At 43.0% G+C, this 24704-nt stretch overlaps 1 protein-coding gene across 12 annotated transcripts in view; it reads right to left on the minus strand.

Moving 5' to 3' along the window:
* Positions 1-1321: 1321 nt before the first annotated feature.
* The window catches only part of LOC127351751 (transducin-like enhancer protein 3-B), a 31330-nt gene continuing 7947 nt past the window's right edge, over positions 1322-24704 (minus strand). Inside the window, exons 6-22 of one of the 12 annotated variants that reach the window (XM_051379631.1) lie at positions 21314-21376; positions 20564-20638; positions 16837-16875; positions 14328-14530; positions 13411-13468; positions 10682-10804; positions 9858-9908; positions 9286-9441; positions 8175-8310; positions 7572-7744; positions 6849-6922; positions 6502-6751; positions 5436-5683; positions 5140-5287; positions 4880-5030; positions 3303-3379; positions 1322-2763 (exon numbers count right to left, since the gene is read on the minus strand). In XM_051379631.1, the coding sequence (XP_051235591.1) occupies positions 2656-2763; positions 3303-3379; positions 4880-5030; positions 5140-5287; positions 5436-5683; positions 6502-6751; positions 6849-6922; positions 7572-7744; positions 8175-8310; positions 9286-9441; positions 9858-9908; positions 10682-10804; positions 13411-13468; positions 14328-14530; positions 16837-16875; positions 20564-20638; positions 21314-21376 (2133 nt within the window). In that variant the 3' untranslated portion in view covers positions 1322-2655. Of the gene's footprint in view, positions 2764-3302; positions 3380-4879; positions 5031-5139; positions 5288-5435; positions 5684-6501; positions 6752-6848; positions 6923-7571; positions 7745-8174; positions 8311-9285; positions 9442-9857; positions 9909-10681; positions 10805-13410; positions 13469-14327; positions 14534-16836; positions 16876-20533; positions 20639-21313; positions 21377-24704 lie in introns of all 12 variants that reach the window. The other 11 variants (XM_051379630.1, XM_051379629.1, XM_051379634.1 and 8 more) reach the window with 11 other exon arrangements.

Genomic DNA, 24704 nt, shown 5'->3' on the forward strand with positions numbered 1-24704 from the left:
ATAGGCAGAAATATAATATTCATAGGTGTTTTCATTCATGTAAACCAATCACCTGATTATAAGAAACATTGCATTTTTGTTACGTAAATAGGACCATTTTCACATTTCTCCCTCACGCTTGGAAGCAAGTGAGTTGCAATTACACAGTTAGATGCAACTAAATCCTTAAATATCCACTCAAAGAATACATACATGCTCCTTGGTGTACTAAATGGTAGCTTCAACCCTGATCTTACTATGGGCCCTATCTTGCCGATCTGAAGCGCAAGTATCAAACGCAAAACGCAAGTAGCTTTGTGGGCGGATCTCGGGCGCTGTTGCTATTATGCTGGCGGGATAAATTACTCTTGCGCCCAGCGCAAATCTAAAATGGGTTGGTCTGAAGTAGCTAAATTAGTCATAGGTGTGGTTTGGGTGTAACGTGCAATAAACCAATCAGAGCGTCATCTCACATTCCCTTTAAAAGCAGGCACGCTTGTTCCATGGCGTATTGCTATTATAACGGCGGATTGGCCAGGCACACGCCAGGAGCGGTTCACAGCCGAGGAGACCGACGTTCTCTTCAGGGCCGTAAAAGACCGAGAAGTGACATTATTGACATGAAATAAATGTATCACAGCCATACAATAAATCCAAACAATGTAACACAGCTTCGCAGGAAGAAGCCCCTGGCCTCGGGAGCAGTGCACACGGGCCGAGCAGTGCGCAAGGGCCAGCTGAGGAGGGAGCGGCGCAAACACCAAGGTGCAGAGGATCCAGACCCACTACACGCCGGAGGACCACCCGTTCCTGCAGCAAACCGGGTTTGACATGCTGGAGCGGGAGCTGTCCGGGATGCGGCAAAGTATTAATGCCCGTCTTGACCGGGTGGCAATGTTGCTGCTGCCTCTCAGGCGCATCTCCTCAAGTCTGCGCCCTTAAAATAGCATCTGAATAAGCGCCACTGACTTTAGACTAAGGTTTTTCCTGGTCTGTGGCGGAATTGTTTTCTGAAACAGCAAAATAGCACCAGGGAACGTTTGCGCCGGAACACGCCTCCTCTTTTCGCTGAACCGCCCCCCGGAGCTCCAAGTTCATTCCCTAATTTAGGGACGTGCGTCGGTGGAGGGAAAATTCCAATGTGCGTCGAGTGCAAAACAGGAATTATACAAGCGCCAGTGTACCAAGTCAATTGCGCTGAGTGCAAGATAGAGCCCTATAAGTCAAACATTGATGCTTCACACAACACACAGACCTTCAGAAACTGCTGAAGAACATCAGCAGAACTTGTAGGTCAAACCTGATGAAACGTTGTCAGTAGGTCAATCACAAGGAAATGGGCCATTCTACAAAAACTGTTTTATTGATTTATTAACAACTGTACATTTCTTTTCAGTGCTGACAGCATTTGCTACATACTTTGGTGTGATTCAGAGGGACCAGTGCCCCTTTAATTTTCTCGTGGGAAATGCTGACAGGATCAGGAGCACAGTATACAAACCAGAATTATTCACCGTAGTCTTAACGTCAACATGAGAGAGACTCGAGTTACTCCTTTATGTATTTCTGTTGCCTTCCTCGTGAGCATTTACAAGTCTCTCTGCTTCTCCCCATCACAGCCAACCAAACGTAGTCCAGGATTATTGATAAGATACAAAGGGCAGAAGGAATCCAACAACAGCGCTGATTGGACTGTTTGAATTTAGTCTGTAGCCAAGAAATCAATGGTGCAATTCAACATCCATATTACATCAAAAGTTAGCAAAAAAGCACATTGTCACTCAGTTTGTGCTTGCTGCAGTGCTTCTGCTGCCAACTGAGGTCCAAGGGTTAGGCTAAACATTAAACGTTTTCTGTCTCCTGTAATCTAACAAGGTAAAACAAACAGGGAGACAGATAGCACAGACAGATGTACACTTTAAAAAGGTCTTTTATATATATGAATTAAATTTACATCCATCTCTTTTCCTGAATCATAGCGTCCTGCTCGGTCCCAAAGTGGTCCAAACCAGCCGAGAGACTGCCTGAGTCAGTGGACTCCATGTTTTCATCGTCCGGTAAGAGCACTGTGACAAAAGGCCATTTTAAAATCTCCACAAAACGTCCTACTTACAAGTTTCATGCTCCTCTGTTTGATTTCTGAAAAGGGCAGCCTGGAGAATGTGCTTTAAGAAAATCAAAAGGTTAAAAAGTTCTAATCTAAGTTCTGCTCTCCCACTCAAATCATGGCATAAGACAAGAGTGGGCCGAAAAAAAAAAATCATCACAAGTACACCCAGGACATGAAAATATATATATTTTTATAATATATATAAAATGTCTTTTATTTAATCCGATATGTACACTTTTCACAAGACGTCTGGGGGAACAAGGTTCTCAGAAATGAAGCGCCGCTTCATCGGGTTACACCCAAGTATTCTCAAGAAAAAACGAAAGAAAAAAAACCTCAGAAGTCACAAAAACAATGTGTAACCCAAAAATAAACCTCCAAAACAAAAAGGGACAAAGAATGAACTTCTTTCCAGCACAAGCATCCTCAGGCTAACAGCTCCATCGAGTTTTCCAAATCTGTAGTTTGTCTCAGCCCGTTGTAGTCCACAGACGGATGGTCGGGGGAGGGGGGGAATAAAAGTCTTCTCGTGAAATGCCGAAGCAGAGCAGGACCCTCCTTTCTCTCTAGTAGATGACCTCATAGACGGTAGCCTTCTTGTCACCGGATCCTGTCACAATGTATTTGTCATCTGCCGAGATGTCACAGCTCAGGACAGAGGACGACTCCTTGGACTGCAGACGGAAGTAAAGAATAACAAAAGTCAACATTAAATCTTCCCTCCAATCTTCCAATATTTATCAAGTTCTTCTTATGAAATGTTAAAACTTAACCTCATATAAATAGAAACTGTCCTGTTTGCAGCTTTCTTTAATTGAGTACGATTACTGTTGAATTAGCTTAAATACTGTCGAATTACATCTTAGCACATGCAAGAACAAAGAGTTCAAGTTCCAAGAAAAACTTGTGCGTCAAAAATCTCAACCTCCACTGCTGGCTGAGGCTCTGATAGGTCAATTTCAGTTCATCATAAATATCCTGCACTTGTCTTGGTGGACATTGTTGCTTTCATTTATTTTATATTTGTGGAAAAAAAAAACCAACCTAAAGACAGTTTTCAGTCACACATAATTTTAACACTTTGTATTGGGGGTTAACTATTCTGTGAAATCACCTCCTCATCTTGATTTAAAGACCAAGAGACCACTGAGGTTATGAAACTGTAATGTTCCTTTATACCTTTTATTTTAAATGTGTGTTTGTGTGTAGTTACCTGGAATATGCTGGCACCGTAAGGAGTCCTCCATGCATTCAGCAGATTGTCCTTCCCTGTGCTCACAAACCATTTACCTGCAAACAGAACAGACGGGTGAGAATATAATCCGAAGACGCGCACACGCACATCTATCCTAGGCTGAGAATAGAGATTTAAAGTACAACTTCAACCACAACAACAGCATAGTATGTGACTGTGTAATAATGTTATCAATGGCCATAATAAACCATATTGAGGAAAATGCCATTACATTAACAATCATAAAATGCACATAATGAAGGAGACTCACACCATTTCCACTCTGATAATTATTTAAATTACCGTCTGATTAATTACCCAACTGACTAGTTGGCTAATGATTTAATTAGTGACAGCAAATGCTCTGAAGCAGTGAGCATCATTTGAATTAACCAGTTCTGTGGTGGCAGTGATATGAAACTGTGCTGTGGGGGGTCTTGTGAGGGGAAATGAATACTGACAGTTCTGGCAAAAAAAAAAAACAGCGAGGCAAAAGTAAAACCTCATTTATTTGAGCCTTAAACTTGAGACCAGCTGGTCTGCCCAACAGGCAGAATGATCTAGACTGAAAAAGCAATGACAAATTCCTCTAATGAGCCCATTTGTAAAATAAGAGCTTTCTTTTTAATACAGCTACAAGCCTTTGCTATGTACAATTAAAAACATTTCAACACAATTGAGTACTCAAATTCTCAATGAACAGCTCTCATTCAAGAGCAAAAATAAAAATCTACATAAACTGTAGATTAAACCTTATTGGTGCTGAGAAGTTGTCAATTTTAGGCAACGCAGCCCACCAGAAACCAACTGTAGTAGCTACATGTGAAGGATGTGGTTCCTAGCTGAGTGCCTGTCAAGACAATCTTGAAGTGATTTACTCTCGTCTTGCCAAGATCGTTTTTAGACAATGAACTGGAGAAATCCATGTTCACCACATTTAACAGCACAGCAGTAACTAAGATTTCATGCCTAAAATATTACAGACAACCAACTCCACATTGTATTTGTTTAATTAACTTTTCTCACGACATTGTGGTCTAAATGTTGTTTCAAAGCTTTCTCTACTCCACCAGGTTTGTAATTCTGGTGGCGAACGCTTAATCCCTTTTTATTTTTGTCCCATTTGAAGACATATAGTCTAAAAATATCAGAATTGGCCTTAAATAACCCCAAAATATACAGTATAATATGGGTGTAACTGTGAATGTAATGTCATTAAACACCATAAATTAAATTAACTTGACTTCACTTCACTTACATCCCCAGAAATATCTACCAGGGACGTCACCTCCCAAGGTAGCTACGGCTCACCACTCATCCAATAACCATCGAGTTTGGAAACAGTTCAAATTAATTTTGTTCTCCACGGAGATCTCATCTCACACTTATTTATCAACGTTGTCAAGTATTTTTCGGCCATGACCCTGTCCTCTAGCCAAAAAACCTAATTTTCACTAAAAATAAAAATTGGCCTGAAGATTCCCAATAGATCTGTTTGCGTGCACGCACGCACACACACACACACACACACACGAGCCTCTTTTCCTGTTACTTACCACAGTAGGCGAACTTGAGTGAGAGGACACAGCTTTCGTGCAGGTGCAGCTGGTACTTGTCAGGCTTGGTGTGGTGAAGTACCTCCACGTTGCTGCTCTCCATGCCCACAGCCAGCCATTCTCCAGTGGGACAGTAGCCCAGCGAGAAGATCTGCAACAAAGACAACAAACGTGTCAACAGTATCTCAACACTTAAAAATAAAGCCTGACTTACAACCAATGAAGACACTGGAGTAAATCTGAAATTCTTCTCTCTCTACCTGTGAGGTAAAGTCGTGTTGCTGGAGCTGTCGTCCCTCCCTCAAATCCCAGGAGCGGACGGTGTTGTCGAGCCCCCCGGTCCACAGTTTGGTTCCGTCGTGGGAGATGTCGATGCAGCTGGCTCCATCTGTGTGGCCCTGGAACTGCCTGCAACAACACAAGACACCAAAACATGAAGTCAGGAACAGAGGAGAAAGTTCCAACTTTAACAATCGCTATTTTATTCCTAAAACACAATGACTTGTTTATTAAAGAATGCCCTGAAGCTCACATACAAAGTGAGTGAAGTACTGACCTAACGAGGGTCTGGTTATGGAGGTCCCACACAGCGATGTTTCCATCTGAGCAGCAGGAGAAGCAGACCTTGGCATCGGGGCTTATGGCCAGTGCGTAGCAGGCTGGAGCAGAGGAAGTGAGCTCGGCCTTTATGCGGGGCGTCTGTGAGGCCAGGTCCCAGATGGTCAGCGTGCTGGCCTCGCCACCCACTATCAGGGTGCGGCCGTCAGGCAACAGCTTGCAGGAGCGGATATAATTGTCCCTGTTCTGGAATAGAAAACAAGTACTGTCACGATTTTGATGAGTGGATGTAACAGGACAATTTGAGGTTAAGAAGGAACTCAATTACAATTCTGCTGAGCAAAAAGAGATCAGCTGCATAAATCAGGGTATCAACGTCAAGACCATCTCTACTTAAACTCAAGAGGAGCTTTTTCTTTGACAAGTGAAGTTTTTAGAAGGCTGCCGACTCTGTTTCATGTTATAGTGAGGATGTGGATGTCAGCTTTAACAAGAGATGCAGGAAGAAGAGTGGGGCTGCAGCTGTTGGCCAGGCTCCAGGAGAGCAGGAAGACAGATCAATAGGACAGCGGAAGCTCTTGGACGAATTAAAACAGCACCCTGATGGCTTTATAAGACCCAATTGCACTCTGGACGCACCTTAAGGCCATATGAGTTGAACGGCATGAAGCTGCAGTATCAAAATGAGAAATGGGAGGCAGTTGGGAGGAAGTAATGAGCTGGGTAATGGCAGACAAGGTTGGCCAATCAGAACATCATTACTCAGCAGGCTTTTTTTTCCCCTCACCGAGGATTATTTCAGCACAGCAGTGAGACACTTTGCTGAATTATTCACATGTCTGTCTGTTGGGATCTGGGGGAAAGCTACGGTGGGATGTGGAGTCAGGCTACATTTGATGCTCAAGAAAATCTTAATGAAGGAGACCTCAACATGAACACATTATGTCTCTGTTCTGGTTGGATGCCTTGTTACCACTTTGAAACATCTACAGTAATAATAAGATCTGAAATTCTTCTGCCGTGACTTGTGCAAAAAAAACATAAAAACAGGAACCACTAGTTACCAGACAGTCGAGTTGGGACACTGGGCTCTTGCTGCCTGGTTGGCTGATGTCCCAGATCTTGACACAACCCTTGCCACCGGTGTAGACGTGACGTGTGGGGTTGCTGATGGTGACAGCGCACACCACTTCCCCGTGGCTCAGCGTGTTGATCTGGCGAGCGTGGCGTGGGATGCCCGGGCCTATCAGTGCATCTGGAGGGAAGGGCACGGGCTGCATCTGACCATCCGCACTAACGTGAAAAGAATAAGCTCTGCAGAGGACAGACGGAGGGAACGGTGGTCAGTTTGAGCAGAGATGTACATGATGTTAATAATAAATCTCTGAATCAAAAAACTCCAGATACTCACGGTTTTCCTCCAGAAATGGACGTGAGGTTGGGTGGCAGACCCGGAGCTCTCATGTGAGAATGCTCAAACGCCGCCTGTGTGAGCAGGAAGAGCAAAGAGTTAAAAAACCGCTGCAAAGATAAATTAGACTAAGCTAATATTCAAATTGAAAACTATGCTTCACTTTATCTGCTAACGCCCTGAGGAACTCTTGTACCATCGTTTCCAGGCAAATCCTTTGAAAGGCGCAGATTCAGCTTCATTGCATACAGAGAAGCTTTACACAAGGCTACAACACCCCACTTGCTAATGCTAATGAAAGCCTGGGAGATTTTCAAACACGGAGATGCATTTTGGGGGCAAGCCTTTTTTTTTTTAAAGCCTTTAGAATGCTAACTAACTAACATCAAAGTAAAGGAGCCAGCCCGTCTTTGTACTTTCTCATTATATACACACAACAAGCTGCAGCCAGCCAAGCAGAAATATTCACAATGAGTTATGGAAATACAGGATGAATGCTTAAGTTTCTCAAAGTCATTTTACTTGAAGACTTTACAACCTACAGCCGTGGAGGATAATTCATACAGACGCTGCTGAGGGCTTGTGTCAAACTGATGGAGGTGGAATATATGAATTAATGTTATATATATATATATATATATATATATATATATATATATATTAGTGAAGAAGAGGAGCTTCATTCGTTTGCATTCATAAATTCTATAAAGTTGGAATATTTACAATTGGTGAGCGTCCATAGGCGGCGGCAGCTGCAGCACTCATCTGTGGTGAGATGAGACCCGGATAGACGGCCGGGCTGGTCAGGGATCCGTTCATCTCATGATGACCCATCATAGCAAACGGGCTGGCATAGGAGCCCGCGATGGACAGAGGTGTACGGAGGGCAGGGGCAGCTAGAGGAGAGAGAGTATTTTAATTGATTTATAGAAACAATAAACTCTGGTTTAGTACAATGAGTGATGGGCTGCAATAAAAACTATTTTATTCAATTCCAGGACAACTTAATCTGCTGAGGAAGACCATGCGACATGATCAAAAGCTCCAGAACAGCTACTCATGGACCTTGTTTTGTCAACTATTGTGTCCAAGGAATTAACTCACAATCAAAATTATTTATTTTTATATATCAGTAAATCTACCACCCAAATTATTGTCATTAAATGGTTATTTTGTCCAGTACTCCAAAACCTAAGAGGTGCATGTTAGCTCCTCTGACAATTACAGTCACCAATAAAAGCTGCAGGTTTACAGATTGTTTATTTTTGTATAATAAATGAATAGATTAAGTCCTTAAAAGGAGTGTGACAGTGAGTGTTTACATACCTAATGCCTCCATGCCAGGTGGTTTGCCCATTGTAAGAGGCCGCAGTCCTGGAGTGGTGCTGGTTCCTGGTGTCGGGGCCTCGTTTCTCGGTGTAGGTGTGTTGGACTTTAGGCTCGGTGTGGACGACTTGTCATTCTAAAACAGAGATACTTTTTTTAACCTCCGGGTGCAACCTTATTTTGTATCCTCTTACAAGAAGTTGTAAGTTCACTTACTCTCAGACACACACACACACACGGAAATTAAACAGCATCCAGAGTAAAAAAATCCCCCAGTGAGTTGAAAATACCCCCACTGGCAGGGAAATCCAGAGTGACAATCTAAGTGGACGGCTCAAGGTAATCCAATCTAACACTGACACCTCATTACAGCCGTGTGTGTGTGTGTGTGTGTGTGTGTGTGTGTGTGTGTGTGTGTGTGTGTGTGTAAGGGGGGTAGAGGCATAAACCTTTTGCTTAGAAGTCAAGCTTGTTAAGACTGGCTAGACGAGCAAGACGGTGAACCAAACACTCTCATAATTAATCCATCTTTCTTCCTTTGCAGATCGAGTTAGAGCAGTAGGGGGTTTAGCCTGGTGACACACACTAATGAAGGACGGAGTGAAGCTGGGTGTCATGTGAGGTGGAGGCTAGTGATGTGGGCTATAAATCTATCCTAATCCATGTTCAATCCACTGGTTTATGTAAAACTGATGCATGACGATTGTTTTAGCCTGGTTAGTGAGAGCTTCAGTGTGGGAGGAATATGGGGGGGGGGAATAAGACGAGGCAAGGAAAAAAAAAGAGGGAGACAGCAGTTCCCTCGCTGCCGTGTCTCCGGGTTATTTACAGCCTCGGGCCTGAGGAATGGCCATTTATTGGGTAAGCTATAAAGGAGATTGAGAGGAGTGAGCCACAGGGTTTGATTTCCTGAGAGTGCATCCACCCTCTGCCCCTTCAAGCCCCTCGTAGCAGCCAACTGCTAAGCCTCCCGCGTATTAGTCCTTCACACAGACACCCACTTCACTTGACAAATGCCCTTTAGTCTGTCCGCTCACCCTTCACCCCCTTGTAACCTCCTTATTTCATCTTCCCTCTCTCTCTAGTCTTTTCGTGTGTCCCTCACACTCACATGGGCGTGGTCCTTTGCTTTGGAGGACGGCGTGCTGCCCGAGGAGGCGACAGAGGCGGGGCTGTTGGGGGCAGCATCCTTCTTCAGGACTCGTGATTTATCCAGGCCGTTTTCTGGAGGAGAGTGAGCCGGGCTGACTCGAGGGGTGGCTGGATCCTACATAGTTAAACGAGACAGACAGAGAGCGAGACTGAGCAAACAGACCGGAGGAAAGCCACTGGCATGTACATGTAGGTCAAACAAACTGGGGCCTCATGTGCAAACACAGATAAATACACTTGTGCGTGCTCGTACTCTCCCTCACTCACATACACACACTTTTCATTCACCTGTCACTCCCTTTTCTCTTTGTTTTCTTTGTCTTACTTTCTGCATGAATGGCAAAAGAAATACAGCAAGTAAGCTCACACTCACGGCACGCACACACACACAACCAATATTATGACAGACTGTTTGGCAACGCCGTGAAAGGTGTTGAGGCTTCGACAGACAAAAGAGAGCTGTGTTTAGTTTCTGTGCAGCGTTCGCTTTGTGGAATGTCGCCGAGCAGCTCAGTTCAAACGCAGTCTTACCTCATTGGAAACATCCACCACCAAGTCGTCACTTTTGTCTCCGTCACTGTCCTGAAAGGAAGGAGTGACAGGTTTAGCTTACTGGGAGGCGGAACAGTGGACAATATTTGACTACTAGATCAAAGACCACACCAGATTTATGGTCTGGATCAGTGGTCGTCAACCTGGCGGTCCAAAAGAGTGTCAAATTTCATTATTATTCATTATTCTATTATTTCATTAGCAATGGATGTATAAGAATGAATACAGTGTCCCCCGTTAATCTGCTGATCTACAGAATAGACGGTTATGGAATAGACTACATCTAATCAAATACTGGTCCGCAGCCTAGATCAAAATGAAAGACAACCAGATTTATGGTTTATTTAACCTTTATTTTTACATTAAATTTGACTCTGCCATATAATTTGATTATTATTTGCTTAAAATGTTGATTATTCATAGAAAATTAAACCTAATTTTACAATTTCTTGAAAGTTATGAGATAGTTATTTGAATCAGTTGTTGATATCCAGAAGAGTTTTAATAAAAGAACAAGTCCATTTGAACCCATATACATTATTATTATTATTATTATTATTATTATTATTATTATTATTATTATTGGGAATCTTCATATATGTTGAATTGTAGATGTTTGTATGTTCAGCTGACATGTTGTGCACCGACTAGAAGACAGTCCCATAAAGCCTTCCAGAAATTCCAGTATGGTAACCTTTTAAAAGAGTAGCCCAAAATAGTGCCTGTGATACCACAAGGACCCCACCAACAGCTGAAGAAGAAGAGCAACAAACTCATTGTGTAAAAACCAATAAAACACTCACATATCTGCTCATGCTGTCTTTGTCGTCCACTTTGCGTTTCTTGGAGTCGAGACCGTAATCTGAAGAGCTGCGGTGCTTCTCACTCGATGCCCGCAGGCTGTCTGATGGGGACACTGAGTTATTCTGCCAACGACAACAACAACACGCGGCCAGACCACATCAGTCACCAGTTCCCTCTGAATGTGCTATACACCTTTGACATCCTCAAAACACTGTCAACAACCACATCATATATAGTGATACGCTTCAACTCCTACGAACATTACTGTGCGTTTCATCTTGTAGAATAAAGTGAGGTCCACAATAAATAAATAAATAAACAAATAAAAATATATTTATGACATGACCTTCAGTCATGTGAATGATTTGGGGCTTAAAAGCAGCAAGTGACAAACCTGCAGCAACCAGAAAAGCCGTAAACAACCACAGGGTGCGTTTAAGTCCAGGCATGGCTCTGGAGCCTTTTCATTTGTCAGAGCAGTGACAATATTGACTGTAAAGCTAAACGCACAATGCTCCTGGAGTGATTTGGGACAGAAGGTGCAGAAGAGGATTCTGGGACAGCTTAACCCTGCTGCTGCTGCTGCCAAGGCAATGGAGCAAGGAAGAAACAGACAAGGCGGCTGAGCAAACCCACAAACACACAAAACGCCTCTGGAAGACAAAAGCATTAACTCGCAAGCTAGGTGATGTGCAAGGCAGATTGAGCAGAGGTGGAGAGAAAATGTGAGGTGGGAGCAGAGTGCAGCATGGGATGCTTGGTGTACATTATACACACACATACACACACAACCAGACATCTAATCCTCTTGTAGACCCTCACAGTGACCTGGTCAGAGACACGCTTGAACCAACATCAACAATGCAAGCCAAACACAGCTTGCATTCCTGACTGTACTTTTTCTCTGTGTGACATACAAATATAAAGAAAAGTGACCAGGATCTCTCACTGTGTAGCTATAAACTCATTTTAATTACTGGAGAGTGTGTGTGTGTGTGTGTGTGTGGTAGCAGGTCAGTGACAAAACAGCAGAAAATGACAGCAGAGTTCATGAAAATCAACCAAATAAAAAAAAGGAAGGAAAGAAAGAAGGAGGCCATTGAGGGAACCTGGACAAGAGTGCAATGTGAAGACACAAAGAGGGTGTTGCCAGCAGAGAAAAGAGCCATGAAAGAGGCAGAGTGAGAAAATGAGGGGAAAAAAAGAGGAAGAAAGACAAGAGAGCAAAACAGGAAAGGAACTTGGCAAGCATTGAGAGCGTAGCAGTGTGGCAATGAGTTCTCCCCACTAGTGGGAATGCCCGGACAGGCTGGCACTCTCTCAGAAGCTGCAAACGGGGTTTTTGTAGTCTGGGCACTGGTGTGGTGGGGTAGCACTGCCAAACAGGCCGACAGGCAAGGAGTGAGGGAGAGGGAGGAAGGGTGAGACGAGCACACCCTGAGGCCGGCCCACACTGTCAGGAAGCTCAACAAATCCCTGCCTTCATCAGAAACAGGAAGATATGGTGAAAGAGGGAGAGGGAAGATGTCTGACTTCTTGGCTGCAGATGACGGGAAGAGAAAGAAGAGCAGCAGAGGAAGGTGACATAAAAAAAAAAAAAAAAAAAAAAAAAAACACACACACACACACAGCGGTCGAGTTAATGGCGCACACACGCAGACACACACACACACATCACCTCAAGCCAACCCAGCAGCGTTCTGCCATTTCCACATCCCTCCTTCTCAGGTTAAAATACATGAATTTGTTCAGCTACTGTTGTGGAAAAGAAAACCACAAAGAATTTTCGTCTGGCTCGGTGTGAAGATGCTGCCTGACCGACAAAAATCTCCAACAGCAGCATTACAGCCTGTCTGTGTACCTGAGCCTGTGACCTTTAAAGGATTGCTTAGACTCAGTAACCCTGCACTTGCCTCCAACTCTGGTATCAGATGACCTGAGACAACAGGACAGGAAGACGCTACGTGTGTGTGGGTGTGCACATTGGAAGGAAGAGGGAGAGCAGGGCGGTGGGGAGATCAGGTAAGGTAGTACTGGCAGCCGCTCGTCACCATACGAGATGGGGGAAGAGTTTGGGTTCCCTTCAGACATGAGTGGGCTCATTCAAGATGGCCAGTCAATAGGAACTCAATCTGGCCGAGCAGATCCAACAGAGCGTTACGCTCCAGCTAACTGAGAGCTTTAAGCCAGTCCAATAAACAAGGACTTTAACATGAGAAGGAAGAGAGAGAGAAAGAGAGATAGAGACAGAGGGGGAGAGAAGAAGTGGTGGAAAGGAGTAAATGAGTAAGATAAGAAGAAAAGAGAGAAAATAAAAAGCCATACACAAATGAAAAGGGGAAAGGTAGATAAAAGGAGATGAAAAGGAGTCAGATATTGGACACATGCAACAGTGAATCCTTTAAAGTGGCGAGGGAAGAAGAGAAGGAGAGTCAAAGTCGCTTTTAATTGTGCTGAAATTAAAGGAGGTAGCCGACCTCTAATCCTCGCCCAGTGATTGGAGTCATTTTCCACCTGGATTAGATGGCACTGGCTTATTTGGCCAGACTTCATTATTTGATTTCAGTCACTCCCCAGAGTACAAAAATGTATGTGTTCTTACACAGAGAGCATGAATTTCTATTGAATAGTGGGCTTAAGTCTATGTAAAGTACACCTAATCACCAAACACAGTGAGCCAGAGACCGACAAAGTCAAGAGACACAGAGGAGATGGAGAGTCAACGTACCGTGCTCGACTCGCGTTCTTTCAGAGGAATGGCCAGAGGTGAGTGAAAAGATGAGGGTCCAGGAGAGACAAAAGCAAAACACAAATTAGTATGCGTGTCACCACGACTCCGAACGCCAATCAGATAACAGTAATGACATTATTATTCAGCTAAAAGATTGTGCTCATGTATGCAACTCTTCATTAATAAATTCTGGGACCACTTTCTAATGAGATGTCTTTTAAAGAGTTGTAACTAATAGCTTTATTAATGCTAAATTATTTACTGATGCTTTTGAAATCAGATATGAGTCATTATTGATGACAACTTAAGCAGGACACTTGCTTTGTCTTTTATCTTTAGTTCATCGGGTAGAAACTCCAATGGGCTGTTTTATTTATTATTTAACATTTATAAATGTATATATGGTGACCTGCTAGAAAAAGCCTTTATTAATGTCTTCACATCTATTATTACAGATGACTTATGAACTTCTCCTTTTGGATTATTAGAAAGCAAGAAACTTGTGATCCTTAATGACTTTATTCCTGTTATTTATTAATTATTAACATATATAACTGCTGACTTGATGGCATATTAGTGAGTAACTCAAACTTTTATTAATGACTTTTAACAGTCTGGGTTATTAGAAAGTGGTACCCTCATTTCTAATAACAAAAAGCTACAGAAGGTTGTACTTTATTTTATATTAGACCGACATTACCACCTGTATTTATGATAAATAACTCATTCTTTATCCTCTACACTAGCCATAGAGTTCAAATGTCTTTCTTGTTTCCTAATGGGAGTTTAACCTACATGTTTAATTCTGTACATAAACACTAAAACATACAGTGACACAGTTGTTTCTATGTTAAATATAAAACTAGTTAAGTACTAGAGCGCTGTGGGCAGTATGTGGCAGGCTGTGCTCCTCACCTCTGTGCTCCAGGTCGTGGTGGTTCTTCTCGTCCTTTACGGGCAGGTGGGCCTGGCTGCCAAGAGCGCCCAGAGCCAGCAGGCCGGAGCCAGCGCCCGTTACAGGGGGGATGCCGGGCGGCTGCAGGCCTGAAGGGTGTGGGGGCAGCTGGACTGGGGGGCCGTGGGCAGCGTGAGAGAGGTGTTGAGCCTGAAGCTGCTGCTGCTATAAACAAACGCAAAGAGACGGGAGACAAGAAAGAGGACAAGTGGGTCGGCTGGGAAGTGAATCCATGAATGAACGCACTCTACTCATGCATTAGAGCTGGCCCTGACAACATTTAGTTCAAGGCCAAACCGTTTATGCATAATAGCAGCCTGACAGTGGCTGCCAACATGCTGATCCAGCTCATTCACTGTCTGAGGGGGAAAAACTGATTGTGTTCATCGCTGTAGACGTACAGTGTGAATATCATCTGGTTGAAAGCGTTAAGACAGTAGAACACATTCATTTCTGTGTGTTATTACTTCATCTCAAGGTCTTTAGCATTGGCTGTTCATTATTATGCTAAAATAGACAAAATTTACCAACTTAAAACACGCTGATTTTCCCATTTATAACTCGCTAGTAAAATAATATATTTTGAGTGAGTGACTTATTTTCATCTGTCAAGTATTTTTTGATTAACTATATAAAATGTTTAGTTTAAAATGCTCAACATTAGAGAAAAATTACCATTAGTGCTCTCCAGAACTCAAACTGAGGCCTTGAATTGCTGGTTTTTGTTTGACCAACAGATTAAACTGTAAATATATTCGATTTACACTGATATAAAACAGCAAATCCCCACATTTGAAAAGCTGGAACCAGAGAATATTTGAAAATGATTTAAACAAATGAATCAAAATTGCTGTTGATTAATTTTCTGTTGACTGACTAATACAAAAGTTGACTGAATCAGCTCTGTGCAAAGGTTTGCACATGAATGAGCTGCAGTGTTTATACTACAGACCTGGTACTCTGTTCATATCATGCTCTTAGAAATTGCTTATTGTTTCTCAGACCTTTATGCAACACCTATGTTTCACTCCAACAACAAGTCTCCTCTGGTCGTCAGAAATGGAGCAGAGCGTTTATGCTCACACCAGAACCACTGTGCTTCAATCATAGCTGGGACAGTTAAAAATCAATAGGTCTGCACTTGAAAACCTCAAAACCTTTCAACACTCTGGAAACCCAAGCAAGCATGCCCACTCCTCTAGCAAAATGCTGTTAAGCACAGACACAGTGGAGAACACACACACCTCCCAAGAGGCCATGGACGTCTGTGCGAGAGAGGAGTGAGTAGATAGACAGGAGTTAAATAGCCACTCAGGCAAGAGGGATGCAAGTGCTTTAAAACAAGGTTAAATAACACTTAGCACGTCCATCAACTGCCTCTTCAAAAAAAAGAAAAAAGAAAAAACATGATTGCTATTCTGCTTGCTAGATAGAACTTCAATAACCTCATCCATACATTCATTACAGAACCAGAAGAGGCTATATCTAGTGGCTTACCACACTTAAAGGTTTATTTAGCCAGCTGGCCATTATTCAGTCAGCTCATTATGTTGAGCTGGACCCGAAATCGTACAATGAATATAAGCGACTGAGGGGCGGCATTGTTAATCGATATTGTACTGGTGTGCCGAGCAGCCTATTTGTTGTGAAGAAGGAAAAAGCGAGCAAAAAGAGAGAAGAAGGGGGCAGCCAGAACAAGAAAAGGAGGGAGAGGCAGAATCAGAAAATAACAAGAGAATGAAAGAGAGAGGGATTGAGGCAGGGACGTCCCTATTCAGTGTGCCTAATGAGGAAAAGCGTGCAGGGATCATTATCAAGAAGCCTCATTAACGAGCTATGGCTGAGGAGAGGAGCGGCGAGAGACGGGGGGGAGAGAGAGGGAGAGAGAAAGAGAGAGAGAAAGAGGGGAAAAATTCAGAAAATAAATTGCTTCCAATTCAATATTCATGGATAAAGAGCTGGCTTCCTTTCACACTTATCTTTTTTCATTATGTGTAAATGCCGCCGCAGCTCAAGCAACTTCCACAGGAAACAGGCAATTAAAGTTAACTAGGCGAAGCTGGCTCCCTGCAGAACAGTACTGTCAGGTGGAACAAGCATCAACAGCACCAGCACAAACCAGCTGGCAGACTGGCTTAATAAGTCTGGCAATGATCGCCACATTACCTACTTATCCTGTGCTTTACAACGGCTTCTGTGGCTCGTCATATTTCCTGTAGTTGTCGCGACAAAGATTAGACTACTACTAAAAACACAGCGGCAAAAATAGACCCGATTGATTTTTAGTATTGGAACAGGATTGAGACACGGGGGGAAACGGTTTTAAGGTTAGATATAAAGAGCTAAATACCATAAACACATCTGATTCATGCTTTGTCCCCCAAACGGCATCAAATCCCCCTCACAAAGACTTGCTAGCAATCAAAAAACAGACTGTTTCTCTATGTTTGGACTTCCTGAACACTGACCATAAAAGCAGGGTAGACACTATGAGGCGGCGGCTGCTGCTGTTGGGTCAAAAGAGGGGGGGAGAGGAGAGATTCAGCCAGAAATGATACAAGCAAGAACATGACAATGAAAACTAGGGATGCAACTAACAATTATTCACATTATTGGTATATCCCGCAGATTATAAAATTGTATAATTGGGATGCATTTTTCAGTTTTTATAGACCACAGTCTAAAGTGACGTCTTCAAGCTGCTTGTTTTGTCCCAAAACCCCAAAATATTTAGTTTGCAATCAAAGAAAAACATCAAATATTCACATTTAAGAGGCTGTAACCTGCACAGTTGAACTCTCTGCTGAACAACTATTGGATTAATCAACTAATCATTTCAACTCTAATGAAAATGAATTAACACTAACACTGAGCTTGATCTCTTAACTAGTGAATCTAATAATAAAGCTGTCTATAAACCATCCTCCTAAAACAAAGACAAAACCTGAGACTGCTTGTAGAAAATCTTACACACTCAAACTAGGGCTGCACAATATGGTAAAAAAACATCATATTGCAATTACTTTGACAGATATTGCGATATGATTCACGGTTAGTGTGGGAATTGTGAATTTTCACTTAAATAACTATTAAAATCACGATGAGGTGAACTTCTTTGGGTGGATTTGCATCATCATCAGAGAAATTCAATGTTTTTGTCACAAGTTCTGACCTTTTATACAATATTTGCTTATTGCACTTGGACATATTGTGATTAATTGTGCAGCCCTAACCAGGATAAAGTAGATATTCACATCCAAATAAAACAAATAAACATGCACTTTTCCCTCAAAGATCAGCATCAGCAGATGACAAAACTAGGCAGTGTTAAAAGTGTCCATGTTTGTTCCACAGACGATCATTTACATAAGGGTTGATGATAAGCAGCGCACCACCTGTAACTGACTCGTTAACCATTATCGGAGTACAATCTTGTCCTGTGTTGAAATCATGCAAACGACGGCAGCAGCATGGAAATGAGACAGCACCTCTGACACTTGTCAAATCAAACTCAATCATATGTCGCCTCTGGCCAAAACTTATGCAAAACATAATGTGAGACAGAGGAGACGAGTTTGCATCTTTGACTTCGCTTCCCACAGTTTGAGCCCACTGAAACATTACTCGTGTTTCAAGTTTAATATCGTGGAAACAATGTTGGGATTTAGAAAGCGCTGAATGAGTTTAACTCGTTTGTACAGGGTTTATCAACATGCTCTCCCCTCTGACCCTATTTACAGGTTTTCATTTGTCCTGGTGCCAGTTTCACTTTTTGTAACATCTTAGGGCTGCAAAAATGTTTTCTTTCCCCCATTTATTAGTTTTTAATTCATCAATTACTTTTTAAAATCATAAAGTCATGAAGAATGCCAAGCATAATTTCCAACAGTCCAATGTGACATGTTCATATTGTTTGATTTATTCAATAATCAGCTAAAAGATATTTAATTGACGATTATATTAAATAGAGAAAAGTAGCAAATTCTTCCCTTCTGATTCATTTTCTGAATATTATAACTATATTTGGTTTTAGAAGTCCACTATTTGTATATCCAGTGACCCCCCCCTACCCCTACCCCAATAAATCTGTTTCTTTTGCCTTAGTCGCCTCCAGGCTGGATAGGGTGAGGCAGTTGGGTGTTTGGGGGGACAGTAATATAATATATATGTATGTTGTACCACATACCAACACCCACTACCATGGTGTGTGTGTGTGTGTGTGTGTGTGTGTGTGTGTGTGTGTGTGTGTGTGTGTGTGTGTGTGTGTGTGTGTGTCTACACTCAAATCTATTTTCTGATCTAACTGCTGTAGGAAGCTGCCACAGCAGCACCGCCTCACTCACACTGTGGGGACATGGAGATTGATCACCTGCCATGTCTTCGCCCCAATAATTAAAGGCTGTTTTCCTCTGTGTGTGTGTGTGTGTGTGTGTGTGTGTGTGTGTGTGTGTGTGTGTGTGTGTGTGTGTGTGTGTGTGTGTGTGTGTGTGTGTGTGTGCCGGCCCTGCCCTCCCTTAATGAAGGCAGGGTCACTCCTGTTGTGGACAGTCTCACTGAACTGGTTGGGGGAAATAGGAAGTAATTACCTTGAAAACTGGGGGTTGTGCTCCTGGCTCATTTACCTTAATCGAATTTCGATATCTGCCTCTCATTAGACTTGACCCCCTACCACTGGGACTAGCTAACCGCTGACTAACCTCTGCTACAGAGGGCTAATCAAAAGGGTCAGCTATCCATCTGGGTCCAAGCTGGCTATTAAAAAAGCAGCTCGGCTTATAGTAGTTAAATAAAACCAGATGAAAGACCAAATCACTAAAAAGTATATTTGGCCAGAGTGGATTCTGTGTGTTTGGGGTTGTGGGTACAATTAAAAGGTCAATTACTGATATTTTTCCACTATTAAAGTTTAGATTGCTGCAGATGCTCTCAATTGTAGAATAGTTGAAGAAATCAGAGGTACTCAAGAGGGCAGTGATTTAAAGAGGGTAGTGATTTGCTTTTTAAACCACTGAGTGCTTCAGATTTATTCAACAGTTCTAAACTAGTAGCATTCACAAACTGAAGAGCACCAGAGGGACACCTTTAACACTGCAGCACTCCAAGCAGATCGTCTTGTGAATAATAATGGAGTATAATTAGGGTAAGAAAAAAACAACACCACAAAGTTGTCCTACACCCTGAATACCTGCCGAGTAATACTGGAGTAATGACTAAATGATTAATTGATTGACTGAGAAAATAACTGACAGTGGGGGAAAAAATCATTATTTGCAGCCCCAGCGACAACAAAAGTATCTAATTTATAGAGTGACTACAAGGCTAGCAGTGCTCCAGAATAAAAACAGTTTTTCCTGTCCTTTCTAGTCTGCCAACATTACTTGAATGCAGCCTGAATCTTTTATCCACTACATCTTACAAGTGTTTGGTACCTGCTACGTCTGTACTGCAGTAATCTCTGCTGCAATCACAAAGCTTGTCCCAACCTGACCGCTCTAATTCCTCCTGCTATTGGGTCAGAGGTAGAGGTAAGCCTGTTGGCTGGAACCTTTTATCTAATTAAAGTGCAGCCAAAGTGAAATCTGAGAAACCCCATGATCTGATCTCAGCCTGGACTCTGCTACTACATATCAGATGTTCCCTTAACTCTGCCTGAGAGGGAAAGAATCAGAGCAGAGCTGCTGTTAGGGACTGCACCCTTTGTGCTGACAGGTCATGGTTAACCAACAATCAGAGCAATTACTGCAGTGAACACCATATTGACAGCACATTGCAAACATTGCGAACTCAAATAAAAACATAATAAACCACTGGAGACAGGGGCAAGTCTGCACAAGTGAAGGAACGTGGCACTGGTGGTTTGTATTCAGTCTGAAACATTCAAATGCCACAGACAGGAGGAAAGAAAATGGTTGCAGATTAATACACTAAGCTACTTTTATTCCCTTTTCACCCCTATTTTCCTCCTGAATCTATTGCCCTTTCCCAAGTTGTGCTTGACACGCAACACTTGCTGAAGCGTATAAAGGTGAAATAAACCTGTAAGCGTAATGTAGCACGTTTAAATAGCGTATATGCCTGTATTGGCGTGCCGGTCCTCCTCTATGCGTGCAGTTTTGCCCCTGGCCTCAGGGCAAATGAAGGAAGAAAAAAGGGGGGTATACACACAGTCAGAGGCAGATTGGGAAGTCCACGTACCCCGATGATAGCATTCAGCTCAGTCATCGTCACCTGCTTGGCTCGCTCAACAGCCTGAGCCACCTGCTGTTGATGCTGCAGGACACAAACACAAAGATTAGATTCCTGATGGAAAAGAATTCATTACAAAAACACTGAAAACAGCACATATCCTGCCCTGTACCGATGGTTTACCAACACACGTCTACAAATAGGCACTTAAAATATGCTCCATAACGCACTAAAGTCATCTAATCCTACTCAAAGTCATTCCTATAAAAACTCTGCTTCTCAGCATAACTATGCATAATAAGGTACGTAAAATACCTACATGGCATTGCGAGTTTGTATTTAGTCTAAACTTTCAAACTACTTTTATTCCCCTTTCTCTCCTACACACCTTAGAACTAGGTATGTTAATCATTAACCAATGATCAATCAATTTCTGTCCTCCTAAGTGTCAATACAGTACAGTAAAGATAACCATGAGACAACTAAAATCTTGTGTCAGGACAGCAAGTGATTAAAATAACTCAAAATACATTAAATAGACATATTCAGTGGAGTTGTGTTGCTAAAACTGTCACTTTTTCATAATTCAGGTAATTACTTCAACTCTGTTTCCCTCTCATTCAGTGAATTAATGCCTGGTACTATAAAAAGCCGCTCTGACATTCCCATACATCCCATTAACTCTCTGCACAATCACAGTTTCCTGTACAGTTGTTGAACACTGTGATTGTAACTATACTTAAAGAGCTGCTAGCTCACCTCTTGTGACAAGAACGGCATGATCTGAGCCAGGATTGCATTGAGACGTTTGGCGATCTCAGTCTGTAGGAGAACAAGAGAAAATATTAGATTGAGTCATTCAGCATACTGTACGCCACAGGCAACACTATAATTAAGCAGTTAAACTACCTATAAAACAAAAGGGTATGCATTTGTGCACACATACAAATGTTTGCAGCGTCGAAATGGAACAGGCCCTCTATTTCTTAACTAAATTGGGACCGCCTTAGAACAAATTTACTTCCCCCTCTCTCCTGCCTCCATTAGACTCAGGCCTTATTTCATTAGGAGGCTGAAATATGCTAATACCATCTGGCTGGAGAGACCATAATGAGGTCCATACTTCATAATTACGGCCCATAGAGAGGGGGGTGGGGCACACTGAGGCAGACAGGTTAACTCTCTGGCCCTATCTATCAGAGGCATCTTTGGTATCGACCTCGCAATATTAGCTGGGACAGTAAGATGATACTGCGGGGCTCGACGAACATAGAGCACTTTACAGTTCTACATTTGGACAAATGGATATGCTGCAGTGCCCGCCTACCGCACTCGAATGTCCCAAGACATTTTGCCCAAACCCATTTCCTTTTTTTTTTTTTTTTTAAATCTGTACTTTAGAGAGGAGGAGGAGGAGGAAGAGAGGAACACAAAAGTAAAAAAGCAGAATAAAGAAGAAAGGGTGGGGTGGGGTGGGTGTGTAGGGGGGGTGATGAATGGTGGAGTGAATTGCTCTGATTTGACACTAAGGTAATGTAGTTTGACTGAACTGGGGGAGGTGAACTAATTGATTCTGAGAGATTAGGGGTGGAGGCCCAGCAGGTGTGTGTGGGGGGGGAGGTCCTTCCCGCCGTTTTATACGCTGCTGCATTCCACTCATTTTCTCCTTTAACCTTGTTGGACTGTGAATGGGGGGATGAGGAGAGGGCAAGTGGAAAGAGAGGGAAGAGAGGAGGGGGGGACAGGAGGTGCGAGTAGCCTTTTGCACAACCCTCTGTGTCAGTCTTTTCATTTCGGAGGAGGGGAGAAAGGAAAAAAGGAGGAAAGAAGAGGAGGGGGGCAGACCTTTGCTGGCCTGTCAGGAATTATCTCACAACCCCCCGTCTGACCTCAGACGCACTGAGCTCTCTCTCTCTCTCTCCTCTCTCTCTCTCTCTCTCTCCCTCCTCCTATTCCAAACGCTTCTTCACACCCCTCCCTGCTAATCTCCACTACTCTCCTCTATGCCCTCCCTCCTTCCTCCTCTTCCTCTCTCATATTCCCCCTCTTCTGTTGCTGGGGCAACGCTATCTGGCACGGCTGATCGTTATGTAAATTGGACTGGGGCCCTGACCAGAGCAGCCTGTAAAATCATATTAGGCGCAGCAAAGAGGCAGGTCATTAAATTGAATTTTCGGCCTGTCGATCTGATCGGCACGGGAAATTAATGAGGGATAACTGGGAGTGGGGAGGTGGGGAGGGGGCTGCACTGGGAGGGGGGGAGGGAGGGTGGTGGAGCTGACATAGAGAGGGAGAGAAAGAGAGAGAGGGAGGGAGCTCTATGGAGACTCATAAACCATCATCATTAGCGGGGGCTGGATACAATGACACACAGTAGGATTAGAGTGTTTCAGTATCACACCACTTCTCTGGAAATGGCTGCAAGGGGAGCAACATGGGGCTTGTAGGACACAGCGGTATGCTGATACACTCTGCTATTAGAGCAACAACATTACAAACCCTCACCACAAACCGATTCACAAAGAAAAGGCATCCATTTGTTCACAGCAAATCACCACTCCAGAACCACAATTTGAAGCCAAAAAACATTCATGGGATTCAGGTGCACTTCTGTGTTGAGTTGTTTAGTGCGCTGTGCTAAAAAACACACAGGTTTCTCTCAGCGGCTCATTTCTGAAAAGGCGAGCTGAAGCACCAGGTGCTTTGAGAGCTGAGATCATGCAGAGTTGCGTTCAGGGTTTTTTTAAGGTTAAATGTTCCCAAACCCTCGGCTTCCTCTGAAATTTACCCCCAGAGTTAAAATATTACTTTGGAGCCAGGAAATAAAACAATGGAACAGACTTCCTTTGCATCCATTTCTGTTTTTCTTTTGTGGACTTATTATTTGCGATGCCGTACATTTTGCCGCAATATTTCAGCTACAATTGAACAGCAACAAAACAAGGGCAAACATGACTCACACATCAGCCTGAGAAACATAATGTTAAACCCCTCAACTGAGCTACTGCCTTTATCGGCTACATCTTGGCCTTCTGTTTCAAATTTAGTCACCAGACTCTGTTCAGACATGAGTTCACACAGGTTATTGAGGGTAAATGGGCACACAGCTTATTTACACAACTTTTTCACTGCCATTTTGAAGGGGTGGGGAAAAAAATACTGATAACGCATCACATCCAATGACTCGCAGCACTCTTAAATGACTCCCACTTTACTTTGGAGGCACTATTTTCCACAGTGCTTTTAGTGGCAGAGACAGGCACTGGAAAGAGTTTATTGTCACTTAAAGCCACTGAAAACAGAAGCCTTTGAGCCGGCAGAAGCTTTTCACTGCAGCTCCACAATTACAGGTACTCAGGGTTGTCTAGTAGCACCAGAGCTTGGAGAGGCTCTCTCTCCATTGCATCCCTCTGTCAATGGTGCGTTGAAAGCCATTTGGCTGTTTGTCGCTCCAGGCATTAGCCCCCAAGTGGAGAGCAGAGTCTCTGACGAGGATTCAATTGGCGAGGAAAACAAGTGGCATATGATGGGGGGGGCAGGGAGAGATGGGAATTATCTTCTCAGCCAGAGCAGAGGAAGAAAGAGGCACTTAGAGGTATCTTGTTCATTACAAATGCATGAAGAATATTTTGCATGTGCATGTCATTCTATTTTGAGCCCATAAACACAAAACTTAAGTGACATCCTTTTTCTGCAGGGGAGCACGTGGAAACGGGCGGTTTTCCAACAGATTACATCTGATTCCGTTAGAGCTTCAAGATCATCGTGCAGATGAGAATATATATATATATTTATATATTGAATTATGCAGTTTATATGTACAGACATGCACGTACACACAAAGTATTTTCTTCCGTTTAACCACATCAACGCTGACATACAAAAACCACCATCAGCTGGTTGAGCACAAACACACACACACACACAAACACACCCACCCACCCAGACACTAATTGTGTAACACTGTTCTACCAGCCCTTCTAGCCTGGCTATCAAAATAAAGCATGTCTCACAGCCTCCAATAACCTCGGCAACCTCCCTCGAGAGGGAGTGTGTGTGTTCTCGTAGTCAGTTTGTTTTGGCTTAGAGACAGGTCGGCCATCATCACCTTGGCAAACAATTCCAGGAATCCTGTATAAATTATTCATTT

This window comes from Dicentrarchus labrax, unplaced genomic scaffold, assembly GCF_905237075.1.
Source record: "Dicentrarchus labrax unplaced genomic scaffold, dlabrax2021, whole genome shotgun sequence".
Taxonomy (NCBI): Eukaryota; Metazoa; Chordata; class Actinopteri; family Moronidae; genus Dicentrarchus; species Dicentrarchus labrax.